General features: G+C 30.6%; 7 protein-coding genes across 17 annotated transcripts in view; 3 read left to right on the top strand and 4 right to left on the bottom strand.

Moving 5' to 3' along the window:
* Positions 1–172: 172 nt before the first annotated feature.
* LOC107068546 (uncharacterized) lies at positions 173–5,168 on the bottom strand. Its single transcript, XM_089173536.1, has 8 exons — positions 4,210–5,168; positions 3,470–4,105; positions 2,890–3,383; positions 2,199–2,315; positions 1,602–1,691; positions 1,258–1,527; positions 857–1,028; positions 173–737 (listed from the first exon to the last, which is right to left on the bottom strand). The coding sequence occupies exons 1-8, from the start codon at positions 4,289–4,291 to the stop codon at positions 577–579; spliced, it is 2,022 nt and encodes a 673-aa protein (XP_089029662.1). The 5' UTR covers positions 4,292–5,168; the 3' UTR covers positions 173–576.
* Positions 5,169–5,759: 591 nt separating this feature from the next.
* Positions 5,760–8,518, bottom strand: LOC107068432 (cactin, spliceosome C complex subunit). Its single transcript, XM_015324777.2, is given in 6 exon segments — positions 5,760–6,634; positions 6,715–6,910; positions 6,993–7,260; positions 7,262–8,063; positions 8,137–8,234; positions 8,236–8,518. Coding segments are annotated over 6 exon segments (2,196 nt in total). The 5' UTR covers positions 8,380–8,518; the 3' UTR covers positions 5,760–5,946.
* A 251-nt stretch (positions 8,519–8,769) lies between these two features.
* Cks30A (Cyclin-dependent kinase subunit 30A) lies at positions 8,770–10,176 on the top strand. The gene is made up of 3 exons (XM_015324792.2): positions 8,770–8,966; positions 9,283–9,410; positions 9,502–10,176. Exons 1-3 carry the CDS (start codon positions 8,911–8,913, stop codon positions 9,561–9,563), a joined length of 246 nt encoding a protein of 81 aa, XP_015180278.1. The 5' UTR covers positions 8,770–8,910; the 3' UTR covers positions 9,564–10,176.
* Eaat1 (Excitatory amino acid transporter 1) lies at positions 9,291–18,391 on the top strand. 3 transcript variants are annotated; one of them, XM_015324787.2, is made up of 10 exons: positions 9,291–9,410; positions 15,520–15,844; positions 15,928–16,111; positions 16,203–16,245; positions 16,332–16,371; positions 16,460–16,646; positions 16,737–16,970; positions 17,048–17,239; positions 17,339–17,473; positions 17,542–18,391. In XM_015324787.2, the coding sequence occupies exons 2-10, from the start codon at positions 15,586–15,588 to the stop codon at positions 17,690–17,692; spliced, it is 1,425 nt and encodes a 474-aa protein (XP_015180273.2). In that variant the 5' UTR covers positions 9,291–9,410; positions 15,520–15,585; the 3' UTR covers positions 17,693–18,391. The 3 variants fall into 3 exon arrangements, with proteins under 3 accessions (XP_015180273.2, XP_015180272.2, XP_089029552.1); XM_015324786.2 differs by lacking the exon at positions 9,291–9,410 and adding an exon at positions 10,462–11,987; XM_089173426.1 differs by lacking the exon at positions 9,291–9,410 and adding an exon at positions 10,574–13,243.
* Positions 18,113–19,684, bottom strand: Vps25 (vacuolar protein sorting 25). Its single transcript, XM_015324791.2, has 4 exons — positions 19,385–19,684; positions 19,094–19,239; positions 18,779–18,997; positions 18,113–18,714 (listed from the first exon to the last, which is right to left on the bottom strand). The coding sequence occupies exons 1-4, from the start codon at positions 19,432–19,434 to the stop codon at positions 18,602–18,604; spliced, it is 528 nt and encodes a 175-aa protein (XP_015180277.1). The 5' UTR covers positions 19,435–19,684; the 3' UTR covers positions 18,113–18,601.
* A 4-nt stretch (positions 19,685–19,688) lies between these two features.
* Positions 19,689–21,594, top strand: LOC107068436 (NEDD8-conjugating enzyme UBE2F). The gene is made up of 7 exons (XM_015324788.2): positions 19,689–19,824; positions 19,944–20,118; positions 20,246–20,275; positions 20,447–20,562; positions 20,652–20,813; positions 20,895–21,056; positions 21,133–21,594. Exons 4-7 carry the CDS (start codon positions 20,455–20,457, stop codon positions 21,247–21,249), a joined length of 549 nt encoding a protein of 182 aa, XP_015180274.1. The 5' UTR covers positions 19,689–19,824; positions 19,944–20,118; positions 20,246–20,275; positions 20,447–20,454; the 3' UTR covers positions 21,250–21,594.
* A 139-nt stretch (positions 21,595–21,733) lies between these two features.
* Obsc (Obscurin) overlaps positions 21,734–22,475 on the bottom strand; it is a 35,832-nt gene continuing 35,090 nt past the window's right edge. For all 9 annotated transcript variants that reach the window (XM_089173278.1, XM_089173287.1, XM_089173265.1 and 6 more), the window contains one exon: positions 21,734–22,453. In XM_089173278.1, coding sequence (XP_089029404.1) covers positions 22,207–22,453 — 247 coding nt within the window. In that variant the 3' untranslated portion in view covers positions 21,734–22,206. The remainder of the gene's footprint in view (positions 22,454–22,475) is intronic.

Here is a 22,475-nt window from a genome sequence, read left to right as displayed (position 1 = left end):
ACGCTTTCTGGACTTTAAAATGTACTTAAAGACGCGTCTACAAATGGCTTTCTAAATGTGCTGCCCTCTTCAGGGTAATTGTGAATTAAATTTTAACGAACTTTTGTCTGCCATTATCTAAAAATGTGAATGAACCTTAATTTCAATACGATAATTTATAAATGCATTAAAATACTATTATCATTTTATTCACATTACATAGGAAATATCATTTGGTAATTCATTCGATCTATAAAATACGAGAAATCTATTAATATCTGTACACACACACACACACACACAATAACGAATTACACAAAATAGAATTAAAAATGAAATTAACTTAAAAGCAAAATGTCGATACTAGTTTTGCAACATTCGAATAATTCAAATGGAGATCAAGTACTGTCATCTTTGTCATACAATAAATCATAATAATCGCATTTTTGTTCAAACAAATGTGTTAATGTTAATTGCCTTTTTTTTCTTCTTTTTTTGTTTTTGTATGTGTGATCATGTATGATTATTATTACTGTTATACTTCAGAAAATGCTATTCTATATGTTATGAGATTGAAAAATGTACGATGAGAAATCTTTAACGATTTCCTTTACAACTTTTTTCATGAATAGTTACACGATCGGGATTGAAAGTTCTTCCGCAATTTTTACATGGAACTAATTGATTCAGATGAGTTTTCCAACTAGCTTCCGCCATCGCTGCAATATCTACTACTGCATCTCCTGTAGACGGATCTTCTGCAAGAAAAAAAGAAAAAAGAAAAAAAGAAAAAAAAAGAACAAAGAAGGTAATAATTGGTATATGCGAAAAAATACAATTAATTATAAGCAAAAATGTATATAACAAAAATACCGACTCGTATAAATAATATCTGGTTTTTGGGGTTCCTTCCTTCTTTGTTTAGGCGATAATTTGTTGTTTTCCAAATGCCATTTTTTCAAACATTGCGGTTCGTGTATGGCTATGCTAACACTTCCAAAATCTCTACCGCAAATATAACAGGTGATCATTCGTTTTTGAGTAGTATCCTAAAATCAGTGCATTATCCACGCTTATGTTAGTCCCTTGAGAACAATTTTATGTATTTCCCAACATTTTTATACGATAATATTAAAACACGCAATGCGATAGGAAAAAATTAAATGTTTTTATAAATATTTTATTCTGGTTAATATTTTCATAACGACGTGAAATATTACATGGCTGAAATCCTTAGGCAAACCGAATACAATAAGTATGCTTTCTTGGATGACTCACCCCAATAGGGTTGTCCGAAGTATTGTCCTGTATATTCCCAGTAGGGTCAGATTTTTCTTTGTGAGACGAAATCCTTTGAGAATTCGCCGCTTTATTTTCCTTTTCCATTTTCCAACGTTTCATGCACTGTGGTTCGTGAATCTTTATGCTTCTTGTACTAAAATTTCTAGCACAAATCTGACAAGGTACCATAGGAGGACCGCTTCGTGTGGAAATCGTTGAAGATTTTTCTAAAATATCTATTTTCTCGGTTTTCTCTTTATCCAAATTCTACAATCGTAAAAACTATAATTAAGGATTGAAAATTTATTGGCATAATACAAATTCTAAAATCATTTTCAAACCTTTGGACTGGCTTTGCAACTGTTCGAGTGAATTGACAAACGTTCTGGTAAAAATGTTCTTCCACATTTCGAGCAAGGAACCAATTGTGTCTGAAACATACGATTGATAAATCAATAATAACAATAAATATCACACCATACATTAAATAGAATAGAAACTTATAATACTTTTTTTCAATAGTCGCATTGCGGCTTAGAATTTTTTAAATTTAATTATGGTCTCGATTTTGCCTTAAGGAACGAAGCGCATGTCATAAATCTAGGTCAGCACCTTGAACACGATAGGGTTGAACCATGGTGCGTGACTAAACTCGTTCTTTCTCATTCATTCTCACTCTCTCTTTCTCTCTTTCTCTCTTTCTTTCGTATGCACCATATAAATAGACATAAACCGGCGCCCTCGTAGAATTTTCTCGTATAAACGAACTTAATACATGTTGATAAGATTCTTAAGTGCACCCTTTCACATAATCAACCCTATCAATCAGATGAGATCGACCAGATTCATTGTGGACGATTGTTAATTGTCTTATATCAACGTAATTGCATTTATCGAGTGATCTTGTCATATATTTCTATTTTATAGAAAATACAAACCTGACTCTCTTTCCAAGCAACTGCGTTCCATTCCGAATGATTAATCGCAACTTCCGGTCGTTTAGGTCTAGCTCGTCTTTGGGAAACTGGCAAAGAATTGTTTTCTCGTTCCCACTTCTAAAATGCATACAGGCAGTAATGCATAAGGCAATAAATGCAATAGGTGGTAAAAAATTAAAATTAAGAAATGTTATTATGAAATAAATCGTTAAATCAATTTTATCAATAATTCGATTGAATCCATTGTCATTATTACCGAAGAAGCATATTACACAAGTATTGAAAATCGATAAGAGTATATAAAGATGACGTCATTTAAAAAGATCAGCAAATGATAGACAAAACGATCGATGTCTCTTTTATGCATGACGAATGGTGCGTCTCATCGCAGGCGTAGATGTCATTGCCGAGGTCATAAGAGACATATCGAACCACGTGTATACGTTGCATAATGCAAGACCAACTACGATGCACAACAACGATGTTCTTCTCTATATAGCTTATATACGATAGCAATCTTCCTAACGCATCCGATACGATCTTTGATAATACTCGACTTGTTGTTGCTCACTAGCTCCATCGATTTTTCAACCTTGACGTTTAACATTTCTAGCAAATATTCTACTCTACGAGTACTACTACATACATCGAATGACGTATCAAATAAATTTATATCGAAAATTAATCTCACCTCCATACATTTGGGTTCGTGAATGGGGAAACCAGCAGTGCCGAATTCACGACCGCAAATGTAACAAGTTACTGTTTTTGGTCCTTTTCTTATCGGAGCCGAAGATGCTCTCGTTGATTTATTTGATGATTCTTCAGGATTATTCTTTGTACTTTGAACATCTCGAACCGTCAAAGCTTCCTCCAATTTATTTGTCCTATTTTTATCACTGCGAAAATTCAATGGCATTGGTTTCTGTATGATCTTTGGTACCGACACCTTCGAACTTTTTGGGGATACTGAAGTAATAGCAATCTTTGTTTTCCCAGGTCTTCCATCCTTCGGATGACTATGAAATCTTTCCGGTTGATCCGATCTTCCGCAAGTTCTACACGGCTCTGGAACGTTTTTGCTCGTCAAACTCGTGAAGACTTCGACGTCGGCCGACATGTTGGTTCGTGAATTTTTTTTTTCAGAGATGATAATGTTTGAACTTTGATCGGTCCGTTTGCATTATTCCTAAAAATGTGTGTGTACATACGTAGGTGTTTATGCAAAATCTAAAAGCCCTAACGAAATGTTAATATTATACTTACATACCTGTTATTATTATTATTATCGAATTTCTTAACGTCCAAGGATAATTTCTTTCCAAGATGACAATTTTCTTGATTAGCAATACGAGAATTCTTCTGCATTTTCGTCGGTTCCGGTATAGTTTCTATTTGAGTTATTTTCACATTGAGTATTTGTTCGAAACTACGACGTTTTTGATGTAAAGCTATGCGATCGTTCCAAGCAGGTCGAAGGTGTTGGTGCTGTTGTTGTTGGAAACCGAGAAGAACAGTTTGTCGAGGACGATTGGAAGGGAAAATTACGATGCTCGAGTTGCCCCCACTAATCGTCTTCGTCACCTGCTGCTGCTGCTGCTGCTGGTAACGCGTCATAGAATCGCTAAGTAATTCCTTACTCAGCAAGGACATATCGAGCTTGTCGACCAATTCTGGATTTAGGATGCTAGGTTTGTCAAGATTCGCGGTTTTCGGTCTTTCGATTTCCTCGTAAATTTGCTGACAATGAGATCTTTTTATCTTTGGTGGCCAAGTACTCGTGTTTCCTAACGGCGATCTCGTTTGTGAACCATCGCTTTCTTCGTCGGTGGACCTATCTCTACTGCTGTTGCTACTGCTATTGCTATTGCTCTTCTTACTCTTTTTATTTTTCGTCTTTTCGGGTGCTAAGAACAATTATTTATTTCTTTTCTTTTTCCTCTTTCTTTATTCTCTTATACTCCAATTTGCAAAAGAACAAAATACATCGAATAAAAATGTTTCCATTTACCTTCGCAGTTATCCAAATTGTCCCTTATTATCAAGAAAGTTTTCTCCGATAAAAATTCCGTGGATTCTCGTTTCCACTTCATGATGATTTGTTCAAACTTTAATATCGAGAATTTCAATAGAAAGTAGCATCTCTTACCAATCAGAAACCTATAAAACTTACATTACATTTTCGAATATTCTGTTTGTTCTATTTTATATGATTTTGCTAACATGACAAATGAAAAATTGTGTTGATCGATTAGACAACGATCTAAATATGTATTTACGCCGATTACGTTGAAATTTTGTCATCGTTGTCTTTAAACGATTAAGAAATAAAATTATTAATTTTACATTCCGTACGTTGAAAGTAATTACGAGTGATCCTTTTTAACACGTATTTTTAGAAAAACATTTGTAGTTAATTTAGGTATACGGATGAAAATTTGTTTATCTATAAAAGATTTGATCGATTTGTTTAACGCGCAAAGCCTGTTAAATCGTGCTCGATGAATAATCACGTAATCGTTCTGTTGTTTTGAAAAATGACTCATTAAAACGTTACAAATTTTCTTTCAATATATTACATTTGTTTAAATTAATATTAATAACCCACGTACACCTACGATTATCTGGCAACGTCATTTCAAAAGATTATCAGTTGGCGAACATTTTAATATTTCTAAACGTCAAGAAATTCCAATTAAAAGAAAATTTTAATATGTAATTTATGTAATTTTGATAAATAAAATACATAAGATAAACACAGAGATAAAGATTCGACGAAACACAATATTGTTTTTGACAATTTTTTTTCTCATTAATTTATACGGCAACAATTGCTATTTATTTCTTTTTTTTATCTTTAGTAATACTTGACGTTAGAAAATTTCGTAGAATTCTAAAGGGAAAGAAAAAGCAGCCGTGAAAATGCGTCTCCGTGGTAGCGAATTACTCGGTATACTGAGCTTAGGTTTACCTTGCCATTGGCTTTATATATATATATATATATATATATATATGTTGTATATACCTTTTATGTTTCTCACTGATTGTGAGAATGTATTTGCAGTAGAAATACAGGTGGCCGAGAAAATCGATCCAACGAGAGCACCATTGAGCTCGTTTCTGGTATACCTATTTTATGTGACTTACACTTCCGTCATCGGCCCGCTAACGCGTTAAAATATTCATTATTGTTCGAGCCCTCAGAATGTCTAACAATCAACCATTGAACATTCACGATCTAAAGTTAATTTTTTGATTTCTTTTTTTTTTTTTTATGAAACAAACTTTTATATATGTATGAAATAATTGCGAATTAAATACGAATTAAATACGATGTTAAATATTATAATATTGATTTTTTTCATAAAGAGATAATTGGACAAGAAATTAGTATAAGCCCGGATATTTCAATATTTGTCAATACTGATAAAATTATGTCGCCGAGCGATGAATTATAATATGGGTATTTACACATTCTAATTATATAATCATGTGAAACTTTCTAAATTTGATTGTATTAATATTACAAATGCGGGTACGCAAATAAAAAAAAATTACGAGTTCTTTTTCTTTTTTTTTTTGTAAATAATATCTCTGTTATTTTTTTCTATACTTTACAATAAATACTTGGCTATCTATTTTATTTAGAGTATAATATTATAAAATGTGTTTCTCTTAAATTATGGTATAATTTGTATATTACACGTCCATTTACAAAAAAAAAAACCCAATATAAAATGCTGACATATTATCGACGATATCTGTATCGTTTGAAGTGAAACCATAATTGAAAAATATTATTATGGAATTGACACCTAAAGCCTCTTTTATATGAATACTCCCATTCCCTATTTACAATCTTAAACGCGATATCTTCGTAAGGAGGACCAGCGTGGAATCGTAAAATAGCAAAGTCTTTATTATCGGCACACGGAGTCAAGAAATATTCCGGTGTTGTGTGCTTGTCTATGAGATCAGGATAAAATATATTGAACTTGTATCCTTGTACAATTTTCGGTGGTGGATTGTCCATGTCATAATGCGTTTGATTATATTTATTCCATTCGAAACCTGTGTGAACTCTGTTAAAGTATCTTGGTTTCCTAGGCCTATATTTATCAGACCATAAATAAATTTGTGCTTCCAACGATGACTCTACACTAAATTGTGCCTCATCCGAACCCATATTTTTCCTTGCTTCTCTGTGCATCGCTTGTTCTTCTACGGTCATTACATTTTGAACTTTACGTCCAGTACTCAGTACTTGATTTCTAGCATATTCTAAACGTTGATTATCATCCTCTTCTAAAGTAACTAAAGTTCCTGGTTCCAGTTGAGAGTAAGGTATATATTTTGGTGAATAGCCACCTGTTTCATATTCACAAAATGATTCAGATAACATATCATCTGCTGCATTCCCATTTTCTTGTTCGTCCCTATAACAATAGTTAATAAATAATAGTGTTAATATGATATAAAAGACAAACAGCAAGATTTGATTAACGTGTATACATACTCTGATTGACTTTCTTCACTTTTTTCGATATTACTCGTAGTAGGTTCTTCCTGTTTTGTTGAATGCTCGCTTGGTACTTGAGATCCTTCTGCTTCACTTTCTGTTCTAGCTACACCCTGTTCAGCAATCAAGACTTCCAATTTTTTACGTAAATTCTCTTGATGTCGATCCCTTAGTCTAGCTCTTGCCATATGAGCTATAAAAATTCATTCATCTTATAAGTCAAAAATATATATGTAATTTATATGTTATTTATATTAGATTTTAGTATAAGTTACCTTTTAATTGTGACAACAGACTTTCCCAGTAACCGATATCAACGCCTTCTGGTTTCCCGGTTATTTTCGATTCAATCTGTAATTGCAGCGATTCTAGCTGAGCTGCTGTTTTTCCTTTAAAAATAGCAGTAACATCTTTTGCCACTGACGAATGAATTCCTTCTCTTCTACCAACAGCTACTTCATATTCCGATCTTTCTAATTTACGCAATTTATGTAATTCATCTTCAACAATAACAGTTATATCATTCCAATAATCTAAATTTTTTTCCTCTTTCTAATTCTTTATACACTTTAATGTCCTCAATAAGATCTTCCAAGTCTTTAACATGTAGTCCTCTTAAATACGTATACGGTTCATGCATTTCCACAGCATCGACTTCTTCTTCCGCACTGATATACTTTGCGAGAAGATCTATCGGTTTAGCACGACCATCCTGAATTCTAATACGTGATCTTAATCTTGCTTGTTCAAGATGGAATTGATCTTCTTGTCTCGCCCACTGTTCTAATTGCGCAGCTTCTTTTCCTCTTTGCAACAGCGTCATTTCTTCTTCTCTTTGTTGTCTCTCCAATTCTCTTTCTTGCCTTCTTTTTTTAACTTTCTCCAATTCTTTTCTATTTTCTTCTTGTTTATGCCTATTTCTAGTTTCAAGTTCTTCTCTGCTAACACCAAGTAAACCTTCCTTTTCTAACTTCTTGGACCATACAAATGTTGATAGTAAATTTCCATCTCCGAATGGATTATCTGTATTTGTATAATGCAAGTAATCGTTGTCCCAACCCATTCTTTCTTTACGCTTTCTTTCCTTAGCTTCTTTCTTTTTCAAACGTCTTATTCTTTTCTCCTCTGGTGTTTCAGCAGCTTTCATTAATTCTTTCTGACGTTTACGTTCTTCTATTTGTTTTTGACGTTGCCGCTGTAATTTTTCTAATAGTTTCGTTGAGTCAGATGAGGTATTCGAAGAGGAAGAAGAAGAAGAATTGTTTGATTCACTCGACTGAGATGACGAAGTGGAAGAAGAGGACGACGAAGATGACGAAGATGACGAAGAAGAGGACGAGGATGATCTGTAATAGATTAATATTTAGTTAGTAAACAAAAAGGTATTCATAGTTATAGGTTAGGTTAAAAATACTTTACCTTCTTCTGCTTTTATGCTTGGATGATTTTTTCCGTGATTCACGAGATTTCGATAAATTTCGAACATCTTTAGATTTCTTTTTTTTAGTATTAGATTTTTTTCGAATTTCTATGAGATTTAGAATTTTGTGAATGATGTTCAACATCACTATTGCATTTCTTATCAGAACTTTTATTCCTACTTTTATGTCTTGTATCTTTCTTCGATTTTTCAATATTACGTCTACGTGAAACTTTTTCCATTATTTTTAATTATATTATATTATATTATATTATGTAAATACTATCCTTAATCAACACCACAACGCGACGTTTACTAACAATGAAACTTGAAAAAAAATCTCCAGACGTTGTCATGTTGGCATCAATGCAGCAATGTATTTCGAGTATGACTAACCTTAACTGAATTTCCGTGTACACATTCCGCACATGTATAAATGATTTCATTTCGAATAATGATCTATTTAACAATAAATAATAATGTGATATGAAATATATATATATATTTCACGTTAAATTCCTAATTAAATTTTTCATCAATGATGGTTGATTAAAAGAAATTAATTTTAAATGTCAACGACTAGAGAGTAGTTGAATTTCCCCCACTTCTTTAAATTGTACATCCGTTAAACTTTCAAATCGTACACCCTTCACAGTCAGAAGGTTTTGGAAAATTCTCGAGCGCTTACTGCTGCGTAGTATAGCAAATTATTATAGTTTATTTTGTCTCCTTGTTTTTAATTTTACTGTGGTATTACAATTAAGTATTACGGAATGCCGAATCCCATTTATTATTCCGACAAATATTACGACGATAATTATGAATACAGGTAAGTGTCCACAATGGACGGTTTACTTTTATATTATCTACACCTTCTTTTATTTTTCATCAAAATATTTCGTCCATTATGTATAATTAATAACATGTTGCATTATTCCAAATTCACGTTTAATAAAAATTCCGTATAATTTAATGTGCTTTTTGTTTATGGATAAAGTGCAATCTCACATTTAACATACACATTTAACTAACCACACATATGCTTTTGTTAGCTTCAACTTCTTTGATATTATTACTTTTGGTATTAATTAGTTCATTCTATTTACATTTGAAAGCAATGAAAAATTTGCAAATGGTGTTTTTAGGCATGTGGTTTTACCTAAAGATATGCAGAAGTTAGTGCCAAAAACCCATCTCATGTCTGAGCAGGAGTGGAGAGCTATTGGTGTTCAACAAAGTCAAGGATGGGTGCACTACATGATCCACTACCCAGGTAAACTAAGCGTTGAATATTTTCATATATAATAATGTGGTATGAAAATCATATATCTAACGTTTTAAAATATATATATATATATTTTTAGAACCACACATTCTCCTATTTAAAAGAAAGATCACATCTCCTCCACCAGAAAATAATTCGTAAAAGACCATTATATTTTATTGTGAAAATATTTGTTGATATGATAAAAGCATTGGAAGGGTTCAGCGTTAGACGATTCATTTGAGTTATTGAAAATATCATATTTCAAAACAATCATTTACATGAAGTATATGTTATTTTGCAACAGACAAAAAACTAATGTAAATTGTTTTAATTTTAAGACATGACATAAGCTGTGCTCTTCTCATAATTAATTTCAATATATCATCGAAATATTCTGTATATATGTCTATAGACTACTTTAGCTTTTAATATTTCATCCTGTTAACGATGTTTCTTGGAAAAATCATAGAAAATTAATTCAATATTTCATTGAATCTTAAAAAAAAAAAAAAAAGAAAAAAATGAGCTGAGCAATCGGAAAGTATTGAAATAAGAATTATATTTTTAGATAACTTTGTGTGTTAGGTGCCTTAGTATACGGTAAATTTGTCGTACTCCCCTCCATGCATTTGAATAATGTGATAGAGTAATTTTTATACAACTTTATATCATATTACTCGAATTATTATTTTATTACTCAGACTTTATATTAAAAATAATTAAATGTATTTTCGTTTCTTCGAACTTAATATAAGGGTAATGTTTCAATTGATGTGCTTAGTTTTTTTATAACTTAATATTTAAATATTTGTATACGTGTGAGTAAATAATGATTTAGTTCGCTAAACAAAAAGACATGTACCCATAATGAAAAATAAACATTTCTTTTTTTTTGTATAAATTCTTTTTTGTCATTTATATCGTCGCATTTGTATTTTATATCGTTTAAATAAGCGAATATCATAAGATACTCTAACTGAAATACTTCCCGAAGTGAAACAAATTTAATAAATACGAATTTAAAGACTTAATTAATATCACCACAATGTGCTTGACCTCGATCTAATTAACGTCCTCTATTATATATGTCTATTAACAAAGTTGTATTTTAATAAAACTAAATATTTCTCACAGCAATTTCCATAAATTATACACAAATTAATTTTAACTGTGTATTGACGCAAATAACGTGTGAAAACGTCATACTTTTGTCATGAATGAACGTATGTAAAGCATATATATATATATAAATACAACTTCATCCTCACATGATGGTATTTATTCGATTAGGTAAATTCCTATGTATTAAAATAATCATGAAGAACTAGACAATATTTGTAACACGTGCGACTAAATGTGTGACTAACGAAAATTTGAGAAACACTGCTCTTCTTCTTTTCTGATTTATTAATGTTAGAAATTAACCACGGAATGTTCGATAAAATGCCTGAAGGATCGAATTTAATCATAACAGAAGATAAAAGGTCCTTGATCCGATGACGATGATGATTGTATCGATGAAATAGAAGGGATTTGTAAGTGTGCCGCCTGTGTACGTAGGGAAAGAGAGAAAGAGGGGTGGGAGAAGAGAAAGTAGATAACAGTTGTAATAAAAAAAAAAAAAAGAGAGAAAGAGAGAAAAAGTCATCTCGAGGCGAAAAATGAACGATGATGATTGTGAGATTATAAAAGAGGGAAGGGGAGATGACACAGAAGGGCTTTGGACTCGCACACGGTTCTCAACTTTGGCTTTTAAATATATATATATATACATGTATAGTAATAATATATTGTCGATTCCAGTAAGTGAAAGTGAGACAGAAACAGTTACTTTATCGGTAGTACGCAGGGTGTTGCGCGCAGGCGGTTAAATATAAAACTGAATCTTACAACATAAATGAAATTATACATTGCATTGTATAATATATTTTAAGAATAAAGCAGACAAAAATATAATTGATTCAATTAATTAATTACTAATTCATAACTTTTAAGTAGGTAGATAATTTTTACCAAAAAAGTTAACATCTCCGGTTTTTGGGATCTTTTGCGCATGCGCATAATGAACAAAGTACACACTACTAGTAAGAGAGATTTATCTCGTCTGGACCGTGTTGTTCTCGATCTTTTTTTCAACCCAACTGGCAATATAGTACTACTACTACATATATATGTATATGTATATGGTTTTATTCGCATCGGCTTTTGCAGCAGGGTTGAGAGTGACGTTACGACCAGTCGTTGGACCCGGTTCTCTCTTTCTCTCTTTTTATTCTCGAAGGACGAATTTGTGAGCACATATAATGCGCGCGCGTGCTCTCTCTCTCTCTTTCTCTTTCTCTATGTATGCGTGTATGTATGCGTGTATGATGGAACATGTAAGAGAAAAAGAGAAAAAGGGAGAGCGGGAGTAAAAGAGAGACGATTGGTGATCATCGGCGGCTTTCAGATGCAGAGAGTCAAGAGCGGTCTCACGTTTTTTGAATTTGTCGTTCGCAGTCGATCCTCGCGAATACTAGTGTGCGTCTCTCAGTTTCACCACCGTAAACTCCAACCGTGAACTCCAACGTATACCATTATCGAGTAAGAGAACTCTTCAATTTAAATACATTTTCATTTATAATTATTTTTCGAGTAATGCTCTCTCAGAACAAATGCCATTTTTCCAATCGGAAATTTGAATTTTCAAATAACCGCGTGGTCTTACTCTGCCATTTTGAATAGACATAGTATAGATCATTTGAAACTAAAGACAAAACTTTTATCAAAAGAGAAAAAATAGTGCATCGAAAAGGAACTTTTCAAATTTATCGAACAGGATTGAACGAGTGAGTAAATTCTATCGATCATTTTGATTCCCGCTCTCTTCCTTTTCTCCTAAACACGTCGTCGCTGGTGTCGCCGGTTAACTATTCCCGTTGGTACACCGTTGGTACACCGTTGGTACACCGTTGGTACACCGTTGGTACATTCCCCTACCTTTTGATCTTTCTTAACGTACTATATGCATAAATACTTCGGAGCAACGGTCTTTCTATTCTGGTTCCCTTTTTCTATTTCCCATCGTAGAACCATAGAGGTACTTTGTATCGATCGATTAGTAGTAAATCATTTGCATATCTCTGTTATAAAAGAAAAAAAAAGAAAACCCTTATAGGGATGATTAATCAGACCAAATTAAATGAAAATGTTATTAGGACAAAAAAATGAAATAAGAAGGAAGAAATTCAAATGATTTACGAATGACACGATTTCGCTGAAAGATAAAATGTATATATTTCTATACATAAATATGACGAAGCGTATATAATCAATGTGGTTCGCAAAGACAACGACCACATGTGTCACATTCAAAGTCGCAACATCAAATCCGCGTGAAATGATGTTTCTATCTATCTTTCTTTTAATGGGTTTGAATAAATATACATATCGTAACTTTTGTGTTCTTATCAAATCTTCTCTAAACGAAAGTGTGTGGTGTTCCTTCGTGTTTTATGAGAAACTGTGAAAAATGAATGGATATGAACAAGTTTTCTTATCAAAGAATTAGTATGATAAAATATACGTAAACAAAATTGATGAACGATATTTTCTATTCTGAACAAAGAAGCTCTTAACCATCCGTTTAAATTATCCTCGATAAGAGAAATAGAAAAATTTTAAACGATAGAAAAAACGAAAGAAAGAAAGAAAGAAAGAAAGAAAGAAAGACGAGTGTTTGAAAGAATTGAAATAGAAGAAAATATATGTTGTCCTTGGGACCAAATCGCGTGGGTGTTGGATGCGCATGTGAAAGGAAAATTTAAGGACCTTCTCTTGTCTTTCATCTTCGTCTGATGGTGAGATATGTAAACGTAATTTATAAAATAAAAGATTAATTATTATTTAAAAAAAAAGGCCAATCTCTCTTTCTCATTAATCATTAAATACAAAATATTTGATTTTGATGAATGAAAAGTATTATCGTTTGGCGGGAAATTGGACAAAATTGTAAGATGAATCGAAATATTGATAAAATCGATGTCGAGAAAGGTGAATCGTTATATTTATAAACAAGAACAAATTTGTTTTAATGTTCAGCGGGAAATTTGAAAGAGAAATCGTTGAACGATTTGTGTTATTGACAAAATCTCAGTTTCGAGAAAGATGACCCGAATTTTGTTTGGAAGGTAAGACAGCAACCATACTTAGCGATTACCTTATTTGGATCGACGAATCGTGTGTACGATCAAGGAACTTTGTTGGGCTCGAGTTTCGAGAGCCAAACACGAAGAAAAACTTCATTTAACGTGCAACTGCAATCAAATGAAAATATTAAATGTTATCGTATGCTCCTAACATATTTCTCCAAATAATATTGTCGCAATATGAATTAATATGTTATTAATATTTAAATTTACTTTATTTTGTATACGTGTAGGTTTTCGAAAAAATTGGGAACCATAAAACAATTCATATCTATCATACACTTTCCAACATCATGAAGATGGTAGTACGAGTATAAAATTAATTTAATTACCTTTCTTTCGTAAATAATTAATAAAAGGTTCTGTCGCGTAAAAGGAAAGTGTTCCTCGTTAACAGGGAGAACGTTGAAAACGATCTTAGGTCGCAATTATGCAAGGAATGCAGTCGTCGTAGTATACGAGTATGTTTTTGGAGCTGGCCTTTTCTTTCTTCTTTCTCACGGGGTTTAAGAATTCTCCTTATGCTCATATAAATACTCAAACAAATTTCAAATTTATGCTATCTTTATTGGGTCAGTATTTGAAAAGAAATATCAATGTGTAATATATCCTGACGCAACCCTGACGCAACCCTAATGTAGTCCTACCCCTATTATAAATACCGATCATGTATTCAAAACTGTACTAATCGCACACACAAATAAAAAGAAGTGATTAAAAATTCCACCATACGATAGTTTTCTCTTAGTTTTATATTTTCAATGGGTTGCGACATGTAAATACATTTACCGATCTATGGTATGGTTTTAACTGGTTCATACTAGTTTTTCGATGAATACATGTAATAGTTATTCCATGTATATATATATATACATCTATATATACACCTATATACATACATGTACATATGTACAAGCGTGTGTTTAAATATATTGGGAAACCGATAAATCATTTAGCAGATATTGCTGTTATTACATTGGCAAATTAAAAGAAAAAAAAGAGAACCAAAAAAGTAATATGGGAGGTGCTATTATCGGACTCTACTTCCTGAGAAGTAAAGTTTAATTAATACAGAATAAGAAGAATAAAGATCTCGGGAATAGACTTTTTTTCACGAGAGATACGAGTAGATAAAATGATACAAAAATAAGAAATTTATCACATTTGTCATTTGATAAAAAGTGATAAAACATAATATTTGAAAATAATACGAAAAAAAAAAACCAAAAATTAATTTGTAAGACAGTAAAGCAGTTAAATTCAAAAAAAAATCATGCGTTGCGTGCGTGAATAAAATCATTTGCTTGTCTTATTGTTAGTTTTAATTGTAAGAGAGAAGAACACATCATTTGAGTAAGAATAATCATTTTTATAATTCTTTTCCCTATCTCTGTATATTAAGACAAGAAAGAATTGGATTTAACCAGTTTAACATAATAAATATGGGAATTTCATTATCTTGTCACGAAGAATAATTTCTACAGAATCCTACATGTATGAATTATCCAATACGTTATGTTCGTTACATTGATATAATTTTAATGTTACGTAGGTATATATAAGACAACGCGCTTCTTTATATTTTTTCTTAATCAAATCAAATTATCGTTTTAATTCTTATGCAAAGATAGTAAACCAAGAGAATTCAATTACCGCCCGTTCGTGCTATCATTATTTTTAATTCAAAATGATTTAGCAATAAAACAATATTGACTTTACCGTTTCCATTCTTGTATCACCTATTTAACGCACACATTACAGATGTCTGTATAAGTAATAAAAGAATGTTTCAATCTAGCCTTCCGTGCATTTGTATGCATCTTTATGCATCTTTATGCATCTTTATGCAAATGTTGCGAACATTCATGAATCATTTTAAATTTATAAAATTCTGTATCTTAGTATTAGTAATTTGTTTAATTTTACAGTCTTGACAGGCCCCTCATCATCTTGTAATTTCAACGATTTTCGCATAGAAAAAATAACAGAACGATATGGCTCGCCCAAAAAGATGGAAAAAGTGTATGTGGGAAAATTTATTGACTTTACTGACGGTAGTCGGCGTTTTTGCTGGCACACTATTAGGTTTTATCTTAAGGAATATTGATAAAACTGGGGGATGGACAAATCGCGAAATAATGTATATTCAATTTCCTGGAGATCTTTTTTTGAGGATGCTCAAAGGTCTTATTTTACCTTTAATTGTGGCTAGTATTGTCAGTTCGATCGGTAGTTTGGATCTCTCTCTTTCAGGTAAATAATTTGTTTTAACATGTCTTAATATATAGAATAAATAATATTTATTTGTTGGTAAAACAATAAAAATAATTGTATAGGAAAGATTGGCATGAGATCGATTTATTATTACGGAACTACAACGATTACTGCTGTTATACTTGGAATAATTCTTGTTTTGATGATAAGACCCGGAGAAATTAGTGGGACTTCTTTCGAAGTTGACAAAGATTTAACTCCCATCAGAAATGTTACTACCTCCGACACGCTATTAGATTTAGTTAGGTATAATTCGATTATAAAATTATAATCGATACCCGATATTTCGGAAAATAATAAACAATATAATTCATGGTTTTTTGTTTGTTCCTTTTAGAAATATATTTCCATCAAATCTTGTTCAAGCATGTGTTGCACAAGTAAGTTTAATGTGTTCAAAGCATTTTTTAACATTAAAAAAATTTCAAATAAAATTATTATGAAATATCTCATTTTTTGATTACAGTATCGAACGATATTAACGGAGCCTAAGAATGCGACTAATGGTAAGAATAATTGTTATCTTATTTAAGTTTCTCTAACAACGTGGATATTTTGATTATTATTAATGATATTAATCAATTGCTTTTTAAGAAACCACTATAGAAGAATGGGATATTTCAAGTAAATATACCGATGGAACAAATACTCTTGGATTAGTTGTTTTTAGTATTATTTTGGGGATTACACTCGGTAAAATGGGAGAATCTGGAAAAGCTTTGTTAGATTTTTTTATAGCATTGTCAGAGGCAACTATGATTATTACCAAATGGGTTATTTGGTATGAACAGAATTAAAAATGTCTCTTTTTAAATGAATTATTTGATAATCATTTTTACAATCATAATATTTGAATACATATTCTTTTTAGGATCTCACCGATCGGTGTTTTCTTTTTGGTTGCTGCTAAACTTTTAGAAATTGAGGATATAAGTGCAATCATTGGTAAATTAGGCTTATATTTTATGACAGTATTATTGGGACTATTTCTCCATGGTTTTGGTACTTTGTCTGTAATATACTTCGTATGTACCAGAGAATTACCTTTTAAAGTCATTGGACAAATGGGACAAGTGTTAGTTACAGCATTTGGAACAGCTTCAAGGTGAATATTATTATTCATTTCTATTGCAATTGTTTGAAAAAGTTATTACATATATACAAATGTATTTATTCATTCAGTACTGCTACACTGCCAGTAACTCTGCAGTGCTTGGATAATATGGGAGCAGATCCTAGAATAACAAGATTTGTGGTACCAATTGGTGCAACTATTAACATGGACGGAACTGCATTATACGAAGCAGTTGCAGCTATATTTATTTCTCAAGTTAGAGGTGTATCGTTAAATCTTAGTAAAGTCATCGGTGTTAGGTATTTTAATAAAATATTAATAAAATAGAAATGATTAAATGAAATGAATGAATTTTCTATTGAAAATAATCACTTTTATATCCTTTTTATTTTTTTAAGCGTAACTGCAACAGCTGCAAGTATAGGTGCTGCAGGTATACCACAAGCTGGTCTTGTTACCATGGTCATGGTTTTAGATACTATAGGTTTACCAGCAAAGGATGTTACTCTAATTATTGCCGTAGATTGGTTGCTGTAAGTTTCAATTTATAATTTAAAATAATATTGATGCTTATTATTTTCTGATTGTTTAACTTATTTAGAGATCGATTCCGAACAACTATTAATGTAATGTGCGATGCACTTGGAGCTTGCATTATCGAAAAGATGAGCAAAGGAGATCTTAATGTACCTGCATTGAATCAAACAGAAGATGCCATTGAACTTGCTCGATTGCAAAACTCAGATAACTAATTTTTTCTTTTTCTTTTCTTCTTCCTATGCATGCTACTTAATAGCATTTATACGATATTATATTATTTTACACAGTTTTAACTGTGTTTCTTATCAGAGACTTATCAATTTTTATATTATTTAATATAACGTGCTTACAAATGAACAAATTTGTTCAGCATAATTTAATGAATAATAACTTTTTAAATCTAGATATATATTAATGCAAATACAAATCTACAACACAAACAAATTTAGCTTTAAACTTTTTCCATCATATTTACGTAGATTTATTATATACATATGTACAAAAGCCATTGATATAATAATTTAAGAGTATAATATAGGTAATGCTGTTATCCTCAATGATAAAGAATTGGAAAATTATTAAAAAAAAAAAAAAAAATCAAATCGTTTCACTTGGAAATAAATCGATGCTAATCATATAATAAATTTTTATATTTATAGACATACTCTTTATATATACACAACTCTCTTCTTGTTTCTAATATATCGAGATGCATAACTTCTTGTTAGATACATTATATAATTTCTAATACAAGCAATAATTTAAATCACATTGTATATAGGAATATGCATATAGAATATACTTCATTGTTAAGAATTCTTATTCGTAATAAGAATTCTAGTTAATAACAAGAATAAGAGAGAACACAATAATTATTTATGTATCTAAATACAGAATGTTATAAAAAAGAATTTATATATTGTAGAAGTGATTTTGAAATATTAGTAGTACAAATATTTGTTCTTCCCATCAAAGTATCCCCCATGTCTTATTAACTTACCCTTCTAATAATTACAATATTCATTATAAAAATGATCATTAAGAACTTTTCATTATTAGAAAAATAATTGAATAACATCAAATGTTTTAATATGCGTATTTTCTGAGTAATAAATATTGGATCAGAAAAATTTAACACCTTGATTATCGTCGAACATTATCAGTTCAGCCTTTTTAGCATATTCAAGGGTTCTAAGAGATCTTATTAATACTTCTGTATCAAGTTTATGAAATTCTAAAAAATAGTATGAATAAAGGATAGTCAATACGTTATAATGAATATTATTTACAGCGCATACCTTGATCGACTGTCTCCTCTCCTTGCGTTAATTCATATAAAGTACATACGGAACCAATCTGACCAGTTTCTTGTGCATAATTATATATTATATCACCCCATTCTTCTAATGTATGCCAGTAAACTAACCATCTTTGTTTCGTCTTATCTAAAGGCATAGCATTTCCTGTTTTGCTTAACTCTTCCAATATTATAAGTACTACTTCAGATGGTAGTTTACCTATTATTAAATAGTTGATATTTTTTAAGGAAAATAATTGCATTATTATAAAATGTATTAATACAAATTCTTCGAGTAAAATTTCATTAAGGATACGATTAATTGCACTGTTATTAAAAAGAGGACTCGAATGGACTTCTCGTACATCTATAATTGCTTGTTTTGTGATCCGATAATATTCTAATACTAAACTTTTCCATGCTTCCAATTGTTTCGCTTTTGTATCTGCGTGTGGTTGAAGACTGTTCAAATAGATAACACATTATTTCATTTATGTTATTTTGTATTCTGATCATTTTGTTTATACATGTGACAAGTACTGTGCACTATATCCAAATAAGACAATAAGCATTAAATAATTGAAGGATTTCATCTGATAAGACTTACGTAAAAAATGGAGGAAAACTGTATTGCCATGGCCATTCGATTTCTGCCATTATTTAATAATTATTATTGTATAAACGTACTGTAAAACAATCTCCTATTGATATATGTATATGACTTGCAACCACTTAATACTTGAAAACCAAAAATTAGGTTAAGATCGTATACACAATAAGTTATAAATACAAAAATATTTGATTCATACATATGACTTATTACAAGTTTTCGAATTTACATTATTATACATATATAAATGTTTTTATTTGACACTTTTTTCGTTTCGTTTGACAGCAAGTATAAATTTATTTTATAATATATTTTTTAGGTTTGTCAACCTTGGTAAATATTTCCCTAGAATACCAGTGTCACTTTGGTTGCAAGCGTGAACATTATTAACACAGCATAAATGGCGGCTAACTATAATTCCGAACGAAATTGAAAATGTAAATAATCGAATTTGAATTTAAAATAGGAATCATGAATGATTAATTCATTTTCTTCTTTATCAACAATTGTTATATTTATATTCTTTAAATAGTTCAATCTCTCTATTTTTAAACAGTACCACCATCTGCAGTACAAGAGTAACAACTTTGAATTGACTGATATATTTAACATTTTTATTCGGCTACATCATGACGGGTGAAATGGAATTTCTTCGAATATACTTTTCCTAAAGAACCATTATACGAGTTTCATGGCCAAATTTAGAACTTTATGATATAGAATTGTCAAAAGTACGTTTCTTACTAAATCACTAACTGCACGATAATCTAACCTCAAAGTTCATTGGGATAGACATTACTTTTATAATATTGAATGAATATATTTTTAATTAATTATGTTTCTTTTACGATTGTAAAGATTTTATTACAAAACGGAGTTAATCACGAAGTAAGTATTAACATTTATTTATTTATAACAATTTTCTTTGACCTTATATGTGAAGGACAATTCTCTAATGTTCTTAATATTATACTAATACTATTGTATATAAAATGTTGTATATATTTATGCAAATTAATCTATGTAAATAGATAAATTAATAAATTTTTACACACACAGAAGGTACCATGATTACATTAAGAGGAAAATTGAAAAAAGATGCTGAAATTACAAATTCTAAAAATAGAGATTACAATAAACGGGCATCCATTCGCGATAAGCTACTAATAAAAGAGGTATGATGAAATATTTATTTATGTATTTCTCTAATAAACATTATAGATTATATTTTTACTATATATATATATATATGTATATTATTTAGGTACAAGAAATGGAACAAACGCTTCCTGTCACCTGTCAAGTTAGGTTTAATGATCCTCATAGATTACATGAATTTACACTTTTAATTACTCCTGATGAGGGATATTGGGTTGGTGGGCGCTTTCTCTTTGACATTATTATATCAGAAGATTATAATATGGCTGTAAATATAAATGAACTATTTTTATTTAAGATTCTTCTTTATATAATGTTGTTGATTTAATTCGACTGTATATGATTGTAGCCACCGAAAGTGAAGTGTACGACGAAGCTATGGCATCCTAATATAAGCGAAGATGGTGATGTGTGTCTATCAATATTAAGGCAAAATAGTATAGATGGAATGGGATGGGCGCCCACCCGTAAACTAAAAGATGTTGTATGGGGTTTAAATTCACTTTTTACCGTAAGTAATGTTATTTTATAGGAAAATAATTGTGTGTACGATAGATATGAAATATTTTAGGTCGTTTATATTTCAGGATCTTTTAAATTTTGATGATCCTTTGAATAGAGATGCAGCTGATTTGTTTATTAAAGATAAAGAATCTTTCCGTTCTAAGGTAAAACAATACGTTATGCAATATGCAAAAAGATGATTTCCAATTCAAATTTCTAATATAACAATATAAGTATGCACTTACCAAATTAGACCCATGATTTTTGCAAATCAAAGAAAAATTTCAAATAAATCGGCGTTTTCAAAGGAAAATTGTACATTATATTTTGATATATATTTCTTACTAGTCTTATATTAGAAAGAGTATCATATTTTATTTTTATTTTTCTTTAAACATCCAAGATAATTCAACTTGTTACTATTGTTGAAAGTACAAGAAAGATGCGTCAAAGATATATCACATGTACGATAGTTCTTTCTCACCACAGATTATCTATGACTACACGATTTGTAAATAAATTCAATATTTAATAAAAAAAAAAAATTTACATCTTTTTAATCGACTTATCATTCCAAACATTGATTATATTTCATTGATTTCATTATTACTTTTATTTTCTTACAAAGAGACATGAGTGCGAAAGACATGTACATGTAATTTTTCATATACGCATATAAGAATGTAGTGCTTACTTGCATTTGTTATTTCATATTTATTTATTATATTATGTAACGATGTTTTTTTTTGTACAATTTGAAAGAATATGAATCATGTTCACTAATTCGTCATTACATTCGCTGGCTATATTTTCAATACCATTGTGTCCATTGTAACCATTTAAATTGATCAGAATACTGAACAGTCAAAATTTCATGATTTTCTTTAATGAAATTCATGGTCGAATCGATGATATAATATTCGATATAATTCATTATACGTTGTAACAAATAAATAATAACAAAAAAGAAAACAAGGAACGGCGGGATACTTTTTGTATGATTCTCTTTTGTTTTTATTCCCTCTTTTTTTCTTTTTTCTTTTTCTTTTTTCTTTTTTCTTTTTTTCCTTGTTCTCTTAACGACTGACTAGATATTTTTGTGATACTTCACAGTCATATGGAGAAAATAAATTGGAAAAATCATAAACTTTATCGCGTTAGATCGTTGTAAGCAATTCTTCTTGTATGCTCGTTGATCTGATTAATTTTCGAGTTGAACCTAAAAGGCTTTCGCTTGCAAGACTTTGACTTTCAGATGCAAGTTTTTCTTTTTCTTCATGATATTCGGTGTTGTATTCTTTAAGTCTATTACCTAAAAAGACCGATCTTTCACGCTTTTTAATCATAAATTCGGTCGGTAATAACCATCTATGTTCGTGGCATTCTTCAGCCATTGGCCTTTTGCTAAAATAAATGAAGAAACAAG

Source organism: Polistes dominula, unplaced genomic scaffold (genome assembly GCF_049000335.1).
Source record: "Polistes dominula isolate Pdom_NZ unplaced genomic scaffold, Pdom_raw_medaka contig_28, whole genome shotgun sequence".
Taxonomy (NCBI): Eukaryota; Metazoa; Arthropoda; class Insecta; order Hymenoptera; family Vespidae; genus Polistes; species Polistes dominula.
Note: the sequence above shows the minus strand (reverse complement) of the source record. Positions and strands in the feature narration are given on the sequence as shown.